The 22,179-nt window shown below is 34.4% G+C and overlaps 1 protein-coding gene across 1 annotated transcript in view; it reads right to left on the reverse strand.

Annotated features, from left to right (window-relative positions):
* VEGFC (vascular endothelial growth factor C) overlaps positions 1–8,673 on the reverse strand; it is a 102,211-nt gene extending 93,538 nt beyond the window's left edge. Inside the window, exon 1 of the mRNA XM_071556280.1 lies at positions 8,604–8,673. Within this exon, the coding sequence (XP_071412381.1) occupies positions 8,604–8,606 (3 nt within the window). The 5' untranslated portion in view covers positions 8,607–8,673. The remainder of the gene's footprint in view (positions 1–8,603) is intronic.
* Positions 8,674–22,179: the final 13,506 nt, after the last annotated feature.

Genomic DNA, 22,179 nt, shown 5'->3' on the forward strand with positions numbered 1-22,179 from the left:
ACTAACTGATCAAATCAACATATAATTGCCTTCATCGATTATATTGCCCGTATAATTTTAGTGAGAAATAATAACTTATTTGAACCAAAAGGGATTGAGAAGCAATAAACATGAAACTCTTAAAGCCTTTTTCAGACAGCTGTATCCTTACAATAATGTTTCTTTTTCAGAGAAGTAAGATATTCTTTTCAAAATATAAATTCTGACACATTGTACAAAATTCTTTCCTACTTCCAGTTTTATTGTTAGTTATCCTAAAATATTTTGGAAATAGCTGTAGCTTGTATGTTGAGTAGAAATGCTGGGGAAAGAGAGTCTGTCTAGCCTGCTATCTGGACTCTTACAGTGGCCAACAGCGGGTGCCTGAGGAAGATGAAAGCAAGCAAATATCTATATTTTCTCAGAATATTTGCTAGACCCCAGCAAGATGCAGTTTAAAAACTTCTTGAGCAGAAATGTTATCTTTTCTTTTTAATCCAACAGTTATTTTTTTCCAGGAATTTGAGCTGCCCCACTTTGAGATCATGTAAGTCTTTGCTATCCATAACGCCATGTGGCAGCTCAGTCGCATGTTGTGTGAAGAACCATCTTCCTTGTTTTGCTCTGAATACTACTGGTTTCATTTTATGCTTCTCATTCTTAAGATGGAACTGAAATAAATCACTGGTCACCTTCTCCTCTACACCTGATTTTGTAAACCTCCTTCCATATATCCCTTAGTTTTCTTTTTCCTGAAGGGTTCTAGTCAGTCTACTTTTTGTTCATGCAGAAGATGGTTTTGTACATTTCATTATCTTTGTCATTCTTCTCTAAACCTTTTCTTCATAACTGAAATTAATAAAAAAAAATCCATGAATTTTTTTTTGTTTGTTACAGAGTGAAATAATTGCAGTGGTGTTTTGTGTTTAATGTCCTTATTTCATTCCTAATAATTCTTTACATTGTTTTCTTTATTACTAATATCACAAAACTTGTCGTTCCTAAGAAGTAGTATTAGTGTTTCCAGGATAACATACTGATACTGCAATAATTTGTTCTTCCTAAAGTCTCATCTGATGCATACAGACCATCCAGAAGCTTCTTAAGAAATAAAGACACACATACTTTAGACCTTCACTCTGTGGATAAAAGACTCAACAATACACTATAGAACCTGAAAGGGACTATCAGTACGATTGCTGCTAGAATAAGATCAGATGCTCCTGTTACTGTCCCCCCTCTGGACTGAAAGCATTTTGCCCTATAATGGAGAGTCACTTGTATTAAACCTCTGTATGAACCAAAGCAAGTAAAATACACATGCAGTAGCAGATTCATCTCCTGTAAGGGCTGATGGTGATGCACTAGTCAGCATGTCAGAGGCAGTTTTATCCAACGTGCAACTGATAGTGACATCTGTAACAGTTATTTAACTGATGGTCATTTCTGGAAAATTACATTCATAGACAAAGATATGTACATGTGAGATAAAATATTCCGTTGGGTTTGTGGTTTCCTGCTGCCAGCTCTCAAAAGATTTATGATTTTCAGTTTGAGTTTTCTATTATACCATAAAAGATCCTTTTAAGTGATCTTCACTTTGAATTTAGGGTTAGTTAAAGAGCAGAAAATTTTAACTGACCAAGTAAGATGCAGTCTTGTTGCAAGACTAATGTCGCCTTTATTTCAGGCATTTGGCTTTAGAAAGCTAAAAACAAATGAAAAACCAGTGGTGGAAATGATAAAGCTTAATTCGGCACAAATATAAGACAATCAACAAACACAAGCAAGTACTAATTAAGAAACAGAGGTCTATTTGTAATTAGTGAGCACTGCACTCAATGAAACAAACTGTTACTACAAGTCTTCTAATTAGATCTAGATACACTTTTTGAAGATGTTCTAAGTTTCAAAACTCCAGGTAACTAATTCTTACATGGGGTGTTATGCTGGTCTGATCAGATTTTAATCTGGAAAGCTAAAAAATTTATTTTATTCCTTTCCCCTCTCCGGGTCCCAGTAAAGCTTCCTAATAAAACAAAGCATTTACTCATTAATACTATGTGCTTTTTTTTTTTTCAGATGACCTTGCTCAAATAGATGACAAATTACAAAATGTGTGGCAAGGATCTGAAAGGCCTGTTATCCTTCTTTTAGAAGGTATGGGTATGAACATGTCATATTTACTAGTACTTTTTTGGCATTGAAATACTTGGCAAGAGAGGCTGTAGAACAGAAAACATTTGCTACTATTTGAGCTCATAGTACTCAAATTTGTAAGCAATATGGACTCAGAAATAACAGTATATTTTCAATTGTGTTCATTTGACAAATCCTGTGCATTTCAGGTATGAGCTCTTACTCTATGAATTATTAAACTGCCAGTTGTGGCTTCCTGAACTTCCACTTCTCTGCTTCTCTTTTTCAGTTGCCTAACATGGAACATACATTGCAAATGCAGTTCAAATGACATAAATGGATCCTATGCACTGTTGAACTCACAAGCTAATTTGTCCAAGTGAGTAGTAATCAGAAGCAGATAAAAAGTCTCATTTTGCAAGGCACTGCTTCTTGGTTAGTTTTTGAAGTGCCTCTAAAACCCTACCTAACAAGAGGAGTTCTGAAGTAAATACTAAAACTGTGAACTTTCTAGTAGTGAAATACAGTAAAAAGAACAGTCAAAAGGTTCTATGAGCTTTTTGGAATTCTCTGGTGTAAGACATTAATACATTTAAACATATGTTAAACTATACATTATGCCATATTGACCGGTATGTAAGGGGTTTTAGGATGGAAATATCTGTGGTAGTGGCTGAAATTCATTGGGTTTTTTCCACTCATTTATTCTAATATAACCATTTAAAAGTAACTAACAGCTGCTATAGAATGAAAATGCTTGAGTGGTGTGGTCTTCCAAGAATTCATGTCACAACCCTTTCCCTTAGGAAAGATTACTGTATATTGCATTCTGCCTGCACATTATAAGCAGTGTTGTTCAAGAGGAATGCCTGTGTTACATAGACATGATTGCTGGTGTAGCATGGTGCTCAAAGGGACACTGAGGGGCAGGGTGCAGAGAAAAAGAAGGCATTCACTCCTGCTAAAATAAGGAAACATTACAAAATTATATTCAGGATATCATCTACCTACAGATGTATCTGTGCTAGAGCAGGATAGAAAATTATGGTAGTGTTTTGGGATGGATGAAGCACAGATCTAATACAAAAGACAGTTTAGCAATCCTAAAAAGGGAAATCAATTATCGTGGTTGATTCTGTAGTGAAAAGAATGTTTTGTCTGATAACCACCATAACAATTAGACAGTGTATGGTATATCGTAAACAAAATACAACAGAGGTCTACAAGAGGTGACAAGACTCTGAGATTCTGAAGTTGCCTGATACAATTCTACAGGCAGCAATATATGCTGGAACCCATCACATGCACCATCTAAGTAGGACTTTACAGATTAAGACACCTTGAGAACTTAGTGTAAGAGGGAAGTTCTGAAACTCACTTTGAAAATCCTCTTTCTGCAAATGCAAAAAAAAAACCAAAACCAAACCCAAAAACAAATGAAAAAAAGACCAAATATGACTCTGTTTCTCTTGTCTATTTTCCAAATTCTAATGGAAAGGAAACTTTAAGATGATAAAATGAAGGTTCCACTGTACTAAGAAGAGTGATAATTTGTCATTTGCGTACAAAGCAGAACAGCTAGAAAAAAAATCACAACCTCAGTTCAAGTGGTGGTAAATGCACTACAAGTAAGAGCATGAGAAAATTACCATTGGTGAAGACAAAGACTCTCCCACGTCCCCTTCTCATTTTCTGTTTTCTAATTCTAAGAGTCTGAGATAAGAGAGAGAGAACTGAAAATTGGAAGAAACATTTTTCAAATCATTATAGTGAGATTATTTACTGTATATGAATCATTAGTAAATATTTTAAAAATTGATAGTGACAGCATTAAGGAGCAGGCAGTTAGGAAAAGCAACAAAGTACAACACTGTCAGCTCATGAGTTAATGAACTTCAGTTTGCTGGATGTAGCCTCTAAAAGACACTGAAAGGATGTTGTAGGAGTCAAAAAATACTAGAATGATTTATTGTGTAAGCATCTATGATATATAGGGTAAAGGAATTATCATGGCATTCAATTTAGGTTATTTATGCTAGAATCCTGTAGAGTAAATCATTAGAATTCCTACAAACTCTAGATAATTTTCTAATACAAACAGAATCAGGTCCAACACACAATCTTTCCAGGAGACTGCAGATTAAACACTGAGCCAGAAACTGGTTACCTAGGGACCAGTAAGTGTGGCCTGTTTATATTACAGATGAACAGAGGACATTTGCAAGCAACACCCACTCACTCATTCTCATATATCACATACATAGGACATTAAAAGGACTACATGTTCAGTGGGCTCAGTATAATGAGCCAAAGTCAGTAGTAGGATAGTAGTACTACTCCCATGAGACATGAGTGTTTATTTGCTATGTGGGCCTAGGAACTCAGGTCATACTCCTAATCTTAAGATTACAAATATCATTACAATTACGGGTATTTTCCTGAAGTGAAAAGCAGCCCATGTGGTCTACTGGCTACTTGAGTTTCTTTAAAAACAAATGGTAATTTAAAGTCAGCACTGACCTGTAAGTCCCTGTCCCCTAAAGGAAAATTAATAGTTGGATGTAATCTGTGAGGGACTAAGATCCACGTATAAAAGAGATAAAACATTGTCAAGTATAAAAATTAAAGTTAAGCTGTGATAATCAATAAAGGGAGGCATACCATGTCTGATTCAGAATTGCAATTAACCTGCATATCTTAAATAACTTATATTTTCCATGTAAGGCTACACTAGTATCTACTACTAAAATGTGACATGGCATGCAAAAAATATGTAGTTAGAAAAACGTATTATGTTCTTATTTTCAGCAATTTTCTTAATGATATCAAAATCCCCAAATGAAATAGCAATGTGAATAATTTAAAAACTGCATACAGAACTGTATCCTAGCTTTTCTTTCCATCCAGGTTTCTCAACTCTAATCCTACCTTTAGCCAGCGTGGAACAACAAAAACTTCAAGGGGACAAAGACCTTTCAAATAGTGATGCTTTTTCTCCCTTCTCCTGCCTCAGACCTTGAGAAGAAAATTTAGAAGCTAAAAGAATCAAAACATACTTTTCTTTAGTCAGTCTCTCCATAAGAAAAGGTTGCAAAAAAAGGGAAGCATGTGAAAAGTTTGAGAAGGCAAGTAGCTGAGAGATAAGCCTACATAAAAACTTCAGTAGAATTAAAAAAATCAGTTGGATTATGCCTTAAATCAGCTAAATAAGCATGTACCTGGAACAATATGGACACACTGTCTCTGCAAAGTATCCGTGCAACATCAAGCCTGGGTGACTTGTGCTAGAATTGCTATAAGGCCCCAGGTGTAAACTCTTATCCTAATTGCACTCCACCATGTCCTGATGTTTCACCTGTACACAGTGCGAGAGACCAACACAGTTGAACAAGAGAAGCTCCTCCTTGTTGGGGTAATGTCAGGGAGAAGTTTTGCACTCAGAACTGAAAATAAATTTGTATCCTGTTTTTTTGCTCTTTAAACTCTAGTTTGCTACCAGCCTACATTCATTAGTAGGGAAGAGAAAAAGATTGCAAGTTGCAGACCTATGGATATTTGATTGACCATCTTCAGAACTGTTTTGCCCAAAATGGATTTGGGCTATTTGTAACAGAACTCCCAGTAGGATAGCAGTACTCTACCAAAAAAAAAAAAAAAAGGATATTATGAGAATAGTTAGACCAAGGCAGGAAGGAGATAGAGTCAACTCATCCTAAAAATCTCATTGTCAAGAACCTTGAGAGATCATCACACAGTGATTAGCATACTTTAAATAAAAAGTGTTAAAAATGTTGCTGAGATCAAACTCAAGACTGGGAAAGAGACTGCACTAAAATCCCTGCATTCAAATTTTTAGCATATTTCTGGATTAATTTCCCTTGCTGCCTGATCCAGCAGCTGCAGTAATAAATTCCAGATCATTTGGCAAAATCCTTTCTTTGTCTGAGAGATACCTGAAGTTAACCAAACTAAGTTATTTTCTTAGGTAATGTTATTTATATTTATTGCATTATTGTAAACTGAGATTTTATGGAACATGGTAAAATCCAGCAGGGCCAATTACCATACCCAAAGCCACACAGGTAATTAGAACCATGGAGATTAACACTGTCTTTGAAATCACAGTTTAAGCTACTGTTTTCACAGCACCCCAAGGCAACAAACTTTTAGGCAAGTATATCATTCACTCCCAAAATCTCAATTGTGACAGTGAATGTATTTTTTATTCACAGTCTGAGAGGCCAAGCAGTCCCTGAAAAGTACTACTTTTAAAGGAATTTTTGAAACAATTAGTGTTGAGAGAAGAGTACCATAAAGCTGCAGGGACAGAGCACAGACACATTCAAAAGGTTTTGAAGTGGCCAAACTTTATGTACACAGAAAGCCTAAACATTTCTTGTTTCTGGGTCACAGGCGATCAAGACCTTTGACCTTCAAGCTATAGATCTCTTAACGCAGGCAAATTACTTACACTGCAATACTTCATAAACAACAGAACCCTCTGTGTCCCACCAGGCATTACAAATAGGGTGGGGTTACACTTGTGATAGATTTGATTTGGATGGAAATGAGCCTCCCTGGGAAGTCTGCTTAAGCCTTTTAAATAACGCCTGATCAATGGCATGGCAATTTACTTTTAGAATTGATGCTGCTTTGCTGTTTTAGGAACTTGGCTGGCATGAGTCAGCATAAATATTCAATTCTAATTTTTTTTTAATATTAGAAATATTACACAGTGGATGAAGAGGAAAATATATCCATTATTAATCTCTAATTTGGTTGAGTGTTTTTTGCTTTAGATGAAGCCAGTATTTCACTGCTCTCCCTTATATGGTCATAAATAAATACTTAAAATACAATACTTACAGGAGAAAAATGCAAATTAGAATATCAACTTGCATAGGTATGTCCAATTCATGTTACCAGTGAGTTCTCTACCATTTCTTAGTTCATGTACTCAGAGCCTAAAATAAGAAAATTAGTAACCTGCACTTCCACCACAAGAAGGGAGCAGAAGCTCTACTTATTTCATTTTTGTCCATCTAATAACATGCATATATAACCCTGTTATGTTTCAATAGGCATTAAAGTGAAAAATGGGATGGTTCCTGTTGGAACCATTGCCTTTCACTCTTTAAGCTGCATTATCTCTCATTTATTTCTCCTTCAATTCAGTGTCTTTAGGAAACACCTTATCTCTTGACAGAGATATGTCAAAATCCAGTACTCTATATTCAGAGGGATAAACTGAAAGAAGCATCAGGACACCTGCCCAAGATTCAGTAGCACTTTGCTCAACTTAGAAAGAGTGAGGCAAGGTGAAAATCTTGCTTTTCTTCTGCTGTTTTAACGTTTGCTATATGTTTTGGTCTGTTAGAACACTAGCAATAAACAAACATTAAAGTATGGCTTCAGCCATATTAGGCACATCAACATATGTAGGTCGTTTACCTGAGATGCAAAAGCCAAAATTTGTCCTTCCCCTCAGGAGAGTGATAAGTCACCAAATTCAGACTATATTTTGAACAGTTTTTCTAGAGCTGAAAGAGCTTCTGAAACAGCAACTAAAGGTTTATTGGATCAAAATTAAGAAAAAATTATTTAAAAATATCTAGTGATTCATTTAGGACGTGGAAGGTTAACATCATATCCTTATTTTCAAGATTTTGGCAACAGAAACCTTGTTTTTCCTTGGATAGGTAATACAAACTTAGACACTTGTTATCTGACTCAATTTTACTCAAATTTTAGTGTTGGTATTTTGAAGAGAGGATCCTAAATATCTTAATATTGAAAGAGATTTAAGAAGATGTTTAGGAAAACTGCATTAAAAACTGAGGTTTTACTGTCCTTAATTTTTGAATATTTTTTTCTACCTGTGTCAGATGCTGAGAATTGTTAATTTTAAAAACTGGCCATTTGCAAAAGGAAAAACAACCCAAAACAACAAACTTTTCTCCAATGTAGCATTTGTGTCTTGAGTGCCTGGTGCTATTTGGTTTGTACTTTACTATCCTGTTCAGATATTAATGTATGCTATAATTGTAATACTTACCTTTCCTTAAAAAAATCCACATATTGCTTGGAAAAACTGCATTCTTCAGCTCTGAAGGCTTTTAAAAATATTGCTAGACAATTTTCAGGTAAGAATATCACAGGTGTAGTTGGTCCTGTCTGAATGCTAAGAACTGTAACATCAACCTCTTATAGCTAGATTGTGTAAAATAAAATAACCAGGAGATTTTTACCCAAATAAAATTAGTAAGGATTAACTAACAATGAATGAAGGCCTGAAGTCTTCAGTCTTTAAAAATAATTGCTTTTTAAAATTCAATGCCAACATAAGAACAGAAGTATCGTAAAAACTGATTTAACAGAGTCTTTCAAAGTGATTCCAAAAGAAAAATGTCAATGAATGTATTCAAACAATAACTGATTTAATTTTTCACAACTTTTGACTGTGGGCTAGATTTCTTAAAACTCACCATAACTTTTGGGTTCTTCCTTCATGAACTGACAAATCCCCTTGGAGACCAATATTTCATGCAGTGTTCTAGAAGAGTCCAATAAAGTTTTAGTGAGAATACTATATTTTTTGTTTCCTCATTACTGAGTCTATTTATGTTGCAGCATGGCATATAGCATTATTTCATTATTGCAGCAGTGCTACAAAAGGTAAATTCAATTCCTAAATTAGTTTAATCCACACATAAAATGCTTAAACATTTTAAGCAATTCCAAGCTCTTTTAAGAGATGTCAGTTTTAAAATGCATTTCCTGACCTATTTATTTCAATGGACTGTATACTAGTAGCATATTTTACTTTTGTTTTCCAAGTTGTCTGAATTTCCCTTTCTCTATTTTTCCTCTTAATTAAATACTGAAGGGAGATGTATGGTTATCTTAGAGACTTAAGTCTTACGTCTCCTCCCCTTTTTCTCCCTGACTGCCTCACAATCACAGACCACATGGAAACCAGAAAGAGAACTTGGTTTAAACAAACTGAGTGATTCTTGTGTGTTGATGTCGTGCTGCAAAGATCATAAACATTTAGAATAGTGACAATCTCTCTGTCCATTTGGATCTGCTGAAAGCTTATGGCACAAATAATGCTTTTGTATGGGAGTAGAATAACCATCATGGCCTTTAGAGCATTAGGGAATTCATTTTTTAGGTGGTAAAAAAGCATTATGTTTCAATACTTTTTTTATTACAGTCCAGAATATGAGACACAAAGTGCTACAGACTGGCAAATCTTATCCTTTTCTTTCAAGTAGGAATTTTGATAGATCTAAACTCCACACAATTTGATAGTGTTTATTCCCTTATTGACAAAAAATGTAACAGAATTTTGTATGTTAATACATAACAGGTATGCTTTACAAGATGTATTAGTACATGATGAGGAGTAAAGGATAGCACACATGAATGCCAACATGGTATCAGATAAATGGAATCTGAATATTAGATCTTTTGCTTCTAGATTAACAGCCTCTGAAGTATTTTAAAATAAATAAAATGAGCATCTGCAAGGACAACATACAAGGAAACAGTAAAAGAGGCAAGAATATTATCTTCAGAGGCATTATTTTATGTGATTTAGGTATAGTGTTTCCAAAATGAACTGAATATGTCTTTTACAAAAAAGTACTTAGATGATCAATTAAAGTTTACCCATTTCCCTTTGTAGCTCTCAAGTTTCCCACACCTTCTACTAACTGTATTACTCTATGCATAACATTTGCAACAGTTTTAGTACAAGAGTTATACCAACTCTTACCAAAAAGGAACTTGGCTTTATTTTTCAGAATATCAGAGTTGTTTATTGATACAATACCATTTTAAGATTCAGAAACAAGATTCCTCTTTATTGTATTTAACACCAAGTCTCTCTCCCCTTACTGTGAACGCAAATACACTTGGACCAGCAGTTTTGGTGTCTTTTTTCTGGTTAATGTTTTTGGCCAAAGTTTTGCCTGCACATAAACATCCCAGATTCTTAGGTGACACAAAATCTAATAATAGCAGCAAAAAATCTGATAAAGTAAGATATGACATTTTCCTTTTTGGTGATCTCTTCCATTGAATTTTTCCAGGAAACAGGAATAGTTATTTATAAGAAATCTGGGTGCTTACAAGAAAAATCAATATAAAATGCACATCAAAGCAAAAAAAAAAATCTGTGTAACAACCCCAGAAGTGTTTGTCAATTAGATTTTAACCAGTCAGGTGTGCATATGCAGGTAGGCATGGAAATCAAAGTACTACTATCTGTGTATTCTTTCCCTGTGATTAACTTTAGTCACTTGCCATGAAGGAGAAAATGTCAAATTACAAACTAGTACATTTTGCACATTTAAAATTGTCTTTTCATAGTGAGCTTTGTATTAATTGTCCAAATCCAGTGAGTAGGGAACAATATAGTAATTCCTTAGATGCTCTAGTCCCAAATGTTTAATAAGAGTAGAAAAATTTATATTGACCAAAAATAATTATCAACACTACGATCTCAAAGAAAAACAGTTTTCTATTGACTGTATTTCCACTCTGAGAAGAAACAAAGAACAAGTTTCACAGGAAGATCTCATTTCATTTAATTTTTTACTCTTCACTTACTCCATTAGTTTTCCTTCAGTTACCGATTGTCAACTGAGGTATAGTTTCTTTCATTTGCTATCCAACTTTTGTCACTTTAAAAAAAAAACAAATCACTAACTAAAACTAATTAATTGGGGCACTCAAATTTCCTTAGAAAATATCTGCTACACCTATTCAAAATTCAAAAAAAGAAAAAAGTGTATCAAAGTACTATGATTGCTTACATTTTGACCCAATCACTAAATCCCAAAGGATTAACATGACTTTTCAGAGTTCCAGAAATTACTCTGGATCTTATTTTATCTACCTCTTAATTCCAGAAGTATATTCATCAACTAAAAATCCGTGAAGAGGTAGGAAAATTTGCCTTCAAAGTCTCTAGATGGCACTTATTTAAAACTGGTTTCTACTTGTAAAATCATATTTCTGCTTCCCATTAGTGAATTACGTAGAGTTAGACACAAGAAAATAGGAAGACTCATTCACTGACATGATATGGTTTCCGTAACAGCTCTCTAGCTAAAACATTATACAGAGCAAGGTAATAAGCTTGAGTGATTTCAGTGGTTAGGAAAACGTAGGCCAAACTGAACAACAGTGCACTTGTCATAACACCAATAGATCTGTATGAATTTTAGTTGCAATTTGTCAGTATATATTTCATGATATATTCACTCCCACTGGTCTACTTTAATATTACTGAAACATTATTCCTTCAGTAATGCTGAACTAGATTTCTGTTTAACATAAATAGATTTCCTGTTTGTGATCTTAACGTTACTTTTTCCTTGGCTTTTCTATTTCACACTGTTCCCCTCTTTCCCCACCTAAAGGTTCTATGAAGTAAACAAAGCACTTAGATGAGAAAACAATTGTTTATTTAACTATTAGACTTTACGTGTAGTCAAATAAGAACTTTACCAATGGTTATAATAAAAATCAGGTGCTAAATGCACATGCATGTGCAAGGAAGTATTTTCTTACCCTATGGACTAATTCCTTTTAATCGTTTCTAAACTCCTTTCCCATTCATTACAGCAGAAATTTTGTCTTTGAAAGAAATGTTATCAACCTTAGTTTATAACATTGAGTAATATTACAATTATGATTAAAACTCATCTGGTTTAGAATAGTTTAAGATAAAGTAAAATTTGATGTTCTTCCAGGGACCAAATCAGATTCCTTCTGGGAGGAAAAAAAAAAAAAAGCCCAAACTTTTTTTTTTCTTGTTTTGTAAGCATTGTTTAAACCATATTTTCTGCCAGTATTTTAACTTAAAAGTAATGCAAATACAAGCCATTTCTGGCCTCATAGTTTCTCCTACAGAGAGCATTGACCTCCTTTTCATGTTACCATTAATCTCACTCTTTTGGTAGAGTACTGAAACATTAAACTATTAAAATAAAAGAGGTTCTGTAAGCCCAATTTGTATTCTATAAAGAAATGAGAGTACCAGTACTGAAGCACATTTAAAGTGAAGCAGCTACTAAAACTCTTTTTTACCTCCCTCATACCTACTTCCTACAGCTTTTATGTTCTGTAGCCATAACTTCATAGTAATGTAAAACTGGACCACTGAAAAAGTTCTGACTTACAACAATGAAAATTACTACTAAAATGGAGATTTAATGAGTAATAAAATGAATCCTTTATGTATATTTTAAGTTATTCTGCACAAACTTTGGGAACAAAAAATATGAAAAAAAGGAAATAATACTTTAAGCAGGCAAGTACATTTGTCTATATTGAACAGACACTTGTTAATAATGAGCAGCCTAGAGAGCTGAAATGACAATAGCACTACTGCTTTAAGATTCCAATCGGCCATGTAAAAGGAACTGTTCAGTATTACACCAAGAAGTATTCAGAGTCATAGAGTACAGAGATTTCTCTGTAAAGCATGGATTATTTTTTCAGTCAGAAACCAGGTAGGAGCATTATTCAGCATTTGTTTTTGATTGACTTTTAAAGATAGAAAAATTGATGTCAGGGCAAACAATAGAAACCAAGCATGCTGAGTTACAGTCCTCTTCTGTCTTGTTCTCTGGCTAGCTTTACAGGGATAAAGATTCTGAGAACAGAGCATTGAAACATATGAGAGAAAGCACAGATTTATGACTTTTCTTATTTGACTGTCCACAGGTCTCAATACTGCTGCAGATTTATTTTAGGTCTTCCGTGGTACAGTGATGTTTCTTCATGATTGCATGGCTAACTGCAGAGCTCAACTCTGCTTTCTTTTGGGACTTCATGGCTCAGAAGGTTATGGGTGTTTTGTGCTTGGCTAAATCTTAAATTGCTAATGTCAGTGAGGATGAAGGGAATAAGTGCAGCTGGCATGCCTTCCTTGTATATGTTTTCAGACAGGATCCCTCTATACATTCCATAAATGCTTTCAAAATCGGTTCCCATTAAACAAACCAGCATGTGCTTAGGGATTTCAGTAGCTGGCTAAAAGTAATTTTCTTCCAATCAAGTCAGTTTTTAAAGGGTATGTGTTTCCTCTGTTATAAACATGCTGTTATGCTTTGAAAGACAAAGCCCCAGTTTCCCTCTCCCCACTGCTCCCTCACCTTCCTGAGTATACCCCCATGCTCTGGAATGCAAGACTTTTTATTCATGTCTTCTTTCATTCCCAAGTTTTCAGAGTCATGCCATATTGGTGGGAACAGTAAAATCAGGCAGTGTATTATAACTTTCACTTAACAACCATAGCTCAAATGAGACAAAGATGCAGAGTGCAGGACCGTGTTTCTTGGAATCAGGGAGCATTCAAAAATAAAATCTTACTCCCCTATTTCTACACTTAGTTCATATTATCAGATTAATAAAAAATTATTAGATGAGTAGAATGATTAATAGCATAATGAATAGAATAAAAGTATTTGTTACTTTATGCTAAGAAAAGTAACATTTAATTTTCATGCAAATAAAATAATTGTATTTTTTAAATTAGAATAACTTTTTCCTCAGCAAAAAATTACAATGCTGTAGAATTGCTATTTCTAAAAGTACCCAAGTAAAACAAACAAAAATTTAGGAACTGGGAGGTCTATGAGTTACTGCAGCCACAGTGTTTGAAAACCCAAGGCTGATTTTTTTTTATTTTTTTAAACTTTTTTTTGATGACCTGGTTTTTCTGATTTGGATGGGAACCATGACACTCCCTGAACATGTGTCTAATTTGGACTGTATTTCATAAAATAATATGTCCCAGCAGGAGGATGTAAACACTGACATAAAGAGTAGCTGAATAGAGGATATGTAGTAAGAGATTATTTATGTTCCAGATCATGGTAACTTAAATACTCTTCTCATTTAGATTCACTAATGATACCTCTTACTAATATCAGTGTGGTGCACTACAACAGTGGGAGGCCAGTGTATCACCTGAGAGTTCAAGCACAAACTACACAATACAGTGTATTTAGGGACCAAGGTTTATTACCCATTAAATGGCTGTTAAACACCATCAGAAAAGTGAAGACTTTTCATCTATGTGTGCATTGATTGAGGTTAAATTTCAGCTTTAGAACGGGCTTCTTTTTATTTTGGACATGTCATCCTTTTAACTGAAAACCTAGGGCTCATTCTGGTTCAATACGCAGTGTGGGAAAAATGTTCATACCTATTTCAGCTTTATCATCATAGTAAATTTTTTAGAAGACAAAATTTTAAAATTTTTATTTATGTCTTTGAGGCTGATGATTTGGAATTTAACAGATTAAATTATTTTGTTTCAAACAAAAAGTCACCTAAGGAAGAATCTGTGACAAAACCTCAGTAACAAAATATGCATTGGCAACTACAACTAAAACTCATACTTCTACAGGCATATTTTAGGAAAAAAAAAAACCTCCTCTTCTGCTCCACATACTTCCTACAGAATGCCTCCCTGAATTGCTGAAATTGGTGCAGTTGTGAAACAACGACACTTAACTGCTTTTTCTACCACGCAGTTTCAACTGGTGAAGGATTCTTTGCATCCTGTTCTAAAGCACTTTGCTCTAGAACCCTCTGGGGATAAACACAGCTATTCAAGTGCAAGGTCACTAGGAAAACCTGGAATTTTCAAGTTAGTTGTTATAGCTCCTGTTAGGAAAGATATCTTTAAAAATATGTTTTAAGAGCCCTGACATCTTATAGGCAGCAGCTCAAAACCAAAATGCGCTGTGTTACTGTTGATTTAATGGCAAAATGGAATCTCAAGTCTAGACATAAAAACAACATGGAACACGAAATCTTTTAATTTGCATTCATAAATTACAGGTTCATCAATTCCTCAGAGAACTCTGTAAAAGGTCATGATTCCCTTCTTACCAAATCTGGTTTGGTACACAAGGGGCAATTACCTCTGCTCTTCCTCACAGGTGCAGAAAATGTCTTATTTCATTGTGCAGGTGCTAGCAGATGGTAGCAGCTCGTCCAGCTCTCAAAAGGCACTGAGAATAGAAGAAATATTCATGAATAGTCCTTAGTAACCAGGCTGTCCTAATCCTCACCCAGCCAGTTACTAGTTTAAGGGTTACCCTCATCTTTCTCTTAATAACCATGTTTCTCTTCCCAAACTCTATGAGTGAACGCTTAAGGAGCTGTTGCATTTTTTCCTTTCTGCAGACTAAAAGTCTTTACCTAACTCTACACTAAAGAACACAGCAATACAAGTGGCTAACACAAACATTCTCCTTGCTAGTAGATACAAAATGGTGAGATAAATACATTACTATAAAAAATTATTCCAGAGTGCTAGTACCTTTTTTTAGATCTTATGAATTGGTATTGCACCACTCTGAAAAAACTGAATATTCCTTGACTTTTGAAATTCAGTATCAGATCTTGTTTTTACATATTCATGATGTTTTTCTTAATCAGTGAGCTACTTGTCAGAATACATGCTTTTTCTACAAACAGGTTTATAGAAAAAAAGGTTCTACAAAAGACTTATAAAACTAAGTAATCCAGCAGTTCAGTGAAAATACAGAATCCAACACACCCAAAGCTCAACTTATTGTATATAAAGATCTGAATTGCATACAATGTGCCTAATTTTATTATTAATCTGGTCCAGTAAACAGCATATTATTAGCAGTTACATTTCACAACTGGTCTGTTGAAAGCTGTATTATACTGTTAACATAAGAAGCCTAGAAATAGTAACAAAATCTGTTACATTTTATAATATGAGTGTATTATTAGGAACATGATAGACACATAAAAGAATCTATTGCTTAAAATTAATGATTCTTTTTGGCAACATGTCTCTTAGGTTTTCAGTATTGATTTAAACTGAACTGACTTCTTTAAGTTGTACCATTCAGATGTGTTTGATCTAATCATTCTTCACTCATAGGGAATGAGAGGAATGATGATGGACAGGAAGCATTTGGTGTAGTTTTAGTTCTGATAACCCAAATTAGCTCCAGGTAGCAAAATATTCTTTCTCATATTTGGAAATGTGGACTGTCCTTTGCACGGCTGTGAGATGGAGGTTATTATGATTTACTTGGCAACACCGAAAACAGACCTAGTGTCTGTCTTTAAGATCTTCTTGTGGATATCTCCAAAATACTGATCAATAAAGCAGTTCTCCAAAGAAATTTTTTATTGGAAGTGACAACCTACAAAACCCCCAGGAGAAAGCAATGAAATAATAATAAACTTATATGAAGAGTAATGCCATTAATAGTCATCATTAAACCTATATAGAGGATAACCCTATTACTGTTAATTGTTTGTATTTATAGGATTCAGAGAAGAAAACAAAAACATAACCCAAAAATTTGAGTGAGAATTCATATGAAACCATAAGGATAAAGGAACAGTTCTAGTTGTAGCGACAGCCTTCAGTAAGGCCCTAAATGAAAAATGAAGTCTGGGGAAAAGGGGTGGAAGAGAGAAAATTGGTTGATGGCATGAGAGGTAATGAAGAAACACTCTTGTGAACAACAATAGAATGACATATGGTTGAAACTTGAACAGACCCTCAGCAATAAGGACTAAGTGTTCAGAGAAGAAAACAAGATAATGCTTCAAATTAATCAAGATGTTGAGTGCTAAATGTGAATATTACTTGAGTTGAAGGGGCCTCAGTGAAGTGGAGATGATGAATGTAGAAATGGGATAGGCTAGGTGACTAGTGACTAACAGTCAGAGTCAATATATAATATACAACATGGGTTTAACACCTATTCCTTTGTTATTTTAGGATGTTCCTGAAGAGCTGTCCCCATTATGTGATCTACAGCTAAGTTGTTGTTTGAAGATCCATGCTGCATCCCTGTTTACCACCAGCTCACCTCTGGTGTGTCTCTGTGAAACTCTGGCTGGGCTGACCTCGAGAATGTTGGCTATACAGTGGTACTAGCAGTCACACTATCAATTGTTATCCACCATGTTGGTGTTTGACTCCTGTTTCAGAGGACTTGTCTGCCTTGACTGGTCAGTATTTGCACTGACATTGTGCCCAGAGATGTACTAATGAGCTATTACTGTCAACATAAAGTAGACATTGATGAAGAACATGTCCTAAGTTTGCCTAAAATTTATCTTTTTGATGCTCTTAAAGGACACAATCAGGTTTTCTGCTATAAAACTACCAGTCTTATGGATTGTACAAAGTTAAACTTATTTTCTTTCTTCACTGATCTGTTTTGATATCATAATGGCACAATGTGCAGTACGTGTTGAGAATCTAAATATTCCACAAATGAAGTAGAAGAAAATGGAACAAACACAATTATGGCAAAGTTAACTTTTCCCTGACCTCCTCTTAGTTATCATGAATATAGTTGTATCTTTAAGAGTCCAGTCAGCTGTGTCCAGCTGTTTTTTTCAGGACCCGTCATTAGCAAATTCAATACATCAATGAAAAAATGTATCTGTTTTCTTACATGTTTTTAAAGAGTTTTTTATACAAAATAGGTTAAAAATGAGTAAGTGTTAGAGAACCTTTTTTTACATGTGTTACAAAACATAAACATAAAAGGATGCTATGCTACTTTTAGTAACTGTAAAAATATTTAATTTTTTTTTTAAATTGGTGTGTTCTTAGACTACTGCAAAAAAAAACAATTTCCTTTTTCTGATTTCTTGTCTGCCTTCACACAGAGTTAACAGGCAACTGCCTGAAAGTATTTTTGGCTAGATAAAAGAGTTTTACAGCTCTGGGGAAAATAACCTTACTATTGCTCTTAACTATCCCCTTGATACTTTCATAAAAATGTTAGACCAAACAGAATCTCTCCAGGAAATTCCTCAACTCTAACCTTTCAGGGTCAGAGAATGCAGCAGACAGTTTGTTGTCTTGAAAAGTGACCTCAGTGCAGTTCTACTCCAAACAAACTTTTAGATGCTATCTATGTATTATCTCAGGGGAATTCAGTGCTAGCCCTTAGAGATCAACAGTAGCACTTTTTGTACCACTTTCTTCACTTTCTACAAAGAATGAAGAAATGACTCTTGAATCCATTAAGTTCCAAGTATGTTGTAGTTGTTGATTCTCTTAGAATAGTCCCAGTTGGGCAAAAATTCTATTTTGGAAATTATTTTTGAGAAGTTAAACTGCGTATTATTACAGACATTATAATGTGAATAATTCTGAAGCTAGAGCCACTTTTCTGCATATTTAGGATATTATAGAACTGAAATAGATTTTCTGGGTCACAAAAACCATTTCTGTTGTAATACAGCTTATGTTATATAATTTCTTTCACAAATGTAGAAAATTACTTCTTAAATGTGTTTTTAAAGAGCCTTTTTCTTAACTCATAGAAGCCACTATCAGGTAGAACTTACCTCAGGATTCTTAGATGAAACACAAAGTAAAAAAGCCTTGCAGAAATCACTGACTTTGTTCATTTGTGGAAATGTACATGGCTAGAAAAATGCCTACTTTGACATTTTTGAGCCTTCAAATTCAGCCCACCAAAACTTACATATTACTTGTTCTTCCATTAATGTACAAGTTTTGTAAAAGAAACTTTTACTCATATATGCAATCATTCTAAATTAAAGAAAAAAACCCCAAACAAATAAACAAAAATCCCCCAAACTTGAAAGCACTTTATATAGGGAGGAAATTATTCAGTGGGTTTTTCAAATACACTAAAGCCATCAAATTAATAAATATCATTTGGATGAAATCACATACTACAGTAATCATAAGGTTTCCCAACTGCTTTTGGTATAATTGAGTTTTAAGTCAACAAAAGAGGTTTTTTTAGAGACTCTTGTGAATTCTTGGGGCTTCTCAGGACAGGACACATTCCAAACATTGATCAGTCTCTTCTAGAGAAATTATTCAGTGGCATATCTTGCTAATTTACCCACTACTTTCTCCCAGAAGGCCAAAACTTAAAGATCTCTGTACTACTCCAGCTGTAAAAGCACATCTGTCAGTTTAAATTAGATCGACAGCTTCCTATAGTCAAGGGGCAGACTAATGCTATTAACCTTCAAGCTTTACAAGAACTTTTTGGTGTTCAGTTTTCAAATGCAGTACATAGCAACTGCATGGGAAGATAATAAATGCCACAAAGAGTCAACAAAGTATACACTATGATTTGTTTTATATTATTTGGGGCTTAGGTTTTCATAATATTTTAAGTGCTGATAAAAAATTGTAAAAGTATTAATTTACCAAGCAGTATATTTAAGGAGAAATATGTTCTTTGTGGTTTACTGTAATCTTACAAACCATAGACAAGATGGGAATAGTATTCAGCTGGACCAGAGAGATCTCTCTTGACTCTTTAAACCTTGCAATGTTTGCGTGTAGTAAAAGAAAACATATCTGTGTCTTTGTGGCATTCTTACATTGACAGACAAATAGATGGAAGTGGGAATCCAACTGCCCCTTTCTCCCCTCCAAATTATATTTATGCTCTGTACCTGACACATCTCAAATGACATAGGAACAGTTTGAATGATCTGGGTAGCAAGGAAACTTCCAGTACAGTAACTGCAGCACAGTACCAGATAAGATTATTATGCTTTCCTATGTCTTCAATAGTTAAATAAAGTTGCAGATCCTTTCTATCTGTCATTTATAGACCTGTATATCCTCATTAACAGATCATGTGTTAAACAACAGGAAGCTTATCACTGTCATGTATAGCATAGCTATCATGACAAAGGTGGTTTGTTTTCTAAAAAGAGATACATGTGTAAGATAATGCTGACTGGAGATAGAAATCTACAAATTGACTGCTTGGAAAAAAAAAAAAAAAAGCTTGGTTTTCAGCAAAGAAGGAAACATAACTATAAGCATAGGTAAGTTTAGAAAAGTCGGAATTTTTATATGATATTAAAAATATAGGGAAAAATATAAAAAATATAGAGAAGTAAAATGCAGAGGTTCAATAAATTTACTGTTGTAGCCACCACTTCCTTAAAACAGTAAAAACATTTGGAAGTTTCAAAATAAATAAACTGATTATATACTTTTAATGAATTGATTATATTCTTCTTTTGGTTTTTTTTGCATTTAGCTTTGCACTTAAGTTGGATGTAATAAACAATTAAAACAATGAACTCAGTTTTAAAAGAATCTGATGCAATTCTGTGAAGTTCAAAGAACACATTCCCACTGACTCCTGTGGTGTCTAAGGATATTTAGTTATTTCACATAAATGAAAGAAGTGTGGCAGACAACTTAATGCGGAATGTTGCAAAAATTGTCATCAGGAAAAAACATCTAGACGTGTCAGTGGGTATAATAAATTTTCAGTTTTATGAACCAGAAATAGTTCAGTTCTGTGGAGTGTCCCTCATTACTCAATCTACCTTTACAAATTGGGTGCCTACTGGAAAAACTGAGATTCAATAAATAGTTGTAATTTTTATTGGGTTTTGGGTATTTTTGGTACATATATTTAAGAGTATTCCCATTTTGCTAATGAAGTATTATTGATAGCACTGTTTATCAGTCAGAATAATCCAATGTTGCCAACAGCAAAGCTGTCCTCCATTTGAGGTTATTTGTTATCATCACAAGGTAAGTGAACATTTATTGAACAATACTAGTAGAGAGAGGAAAAACACAGCTAAAGGCAGCATAAATCAAAACACTGTGATTAAAAATTCTTTTGTGAGCCATTAAGAAGCAGATAATAAAAAATACCAAATGTTTCCAAGTTAGAAATATTTTAAAAATAAACAGCAGCTGAAATTCTTATCTTTTTATCTTAAGACCGCTGTCTGCACAATTTTCTTTCTCTCCATCTTTAAGCTTCTCATTGATGAGCACACTGTATGTTTTGTAGAATGAACTTCAGAGAGCCATAACAATTTGATAAAACATTGTCACTAGAACCCAAAGAGACAGTTTGAATCTACCAAGAATCAGGAATTCTCACTTATTTTCAAGATTCAATAAAAATACTATTTCTATTTCCATTTTCTACCCATATTCTGTATGGTCACATGTGATTGCCAAACTTGAGCATCTGATACACCCTCTGATAAACAAGTGATCTTGTCCTGTGCACTGCTGGAGCCTCTAAGCTCCCTTTATAGACAGCAGCCTTTCTTATCAAAAGTGGACAGTGGAAATGGGGAAAGAAGACTCTTCCAAAGACAGCAGAAGTAGGATCAAGTTTTAGTAGAAAGGCTTTTATTATCTTGCTGCCTTTAGCTGAAGACCTTTACTACTAGATATTCTCTCTGATCTAACAAACAACTTCTCCGCCCTCCTCCCCCCATTACAGAAGAATTAAGATATGTGAGATGGAAATTGTACTTCTCTTTTCAGGAGCAATATGTTTGTCATTAAAAGAGAGATTGAAAGGCTGAAGGAACTTAGTTTCAGTTTTCTCAGTCAAAAATAGTGTATTGAATCTGAGTCTTATCTTAGAAAGTGCTTTAATCAGTAAGGTACTGTATAAAAACTAATGTGAGAGGGTGTGACTATCATCACTCCATTTCTAGACAGGTTTTGAAAGAAAGAATACAGGCAGCTATCTGAAGAGTAGAATTTGGACTGTGATGTTTGAATGGGAGCAGGCATTTCTCTGCAACACTGAGAAAAGGATCTAAATATAGGATAAGGGTTTAAATTAAAGCATCTAAATATAGGATAAGGGTTTAAATTAAACCACTCTGTTTTCAGGAGTATGTTGGACCAGCAGGAAGAGGGTCTGCATCAAGTGTGGCTGAACGTTTCCTATGCAGTGTGTGGAAACTGGGGGCAATGAAGTAGGTTAGGCACAGAGCTGCTCAGCACTGTAGCATCAAGCTTGTTTGTGTTTGCTTGTTTTTCTTTGTTTAAATCTAGCCTTAAATTCCACCAGGAAAACTAGTAGAACCAGAGACTGAATGTGTATCTTCTGAGTCACAGTTCCTGGCCATAACCACAGGATCAACGTTCCTAATGAGGAGCTACAACAGACATGAGTCACCACAGTTGTGGTTCTGCAAAGTAACATCTTACCTTCTAATTTAATAATTGTTACACTGTAAATATGT

This window comes from Pithys albifrons, chromosome 5, assembly GCF_047495875.1.
Source record: "Pithys albifrons albifrons isolate INPA30051 chromosome 5, PitAlb_v1, whole genome shotgun sequence".
NCBI classification, from domain to species: domain Eukaryota; kingdom Metazoa; phylum Chordata; class Aves; order Passeriformes; family Thamnophilidae; genus Pithys; species Pithys albifrons.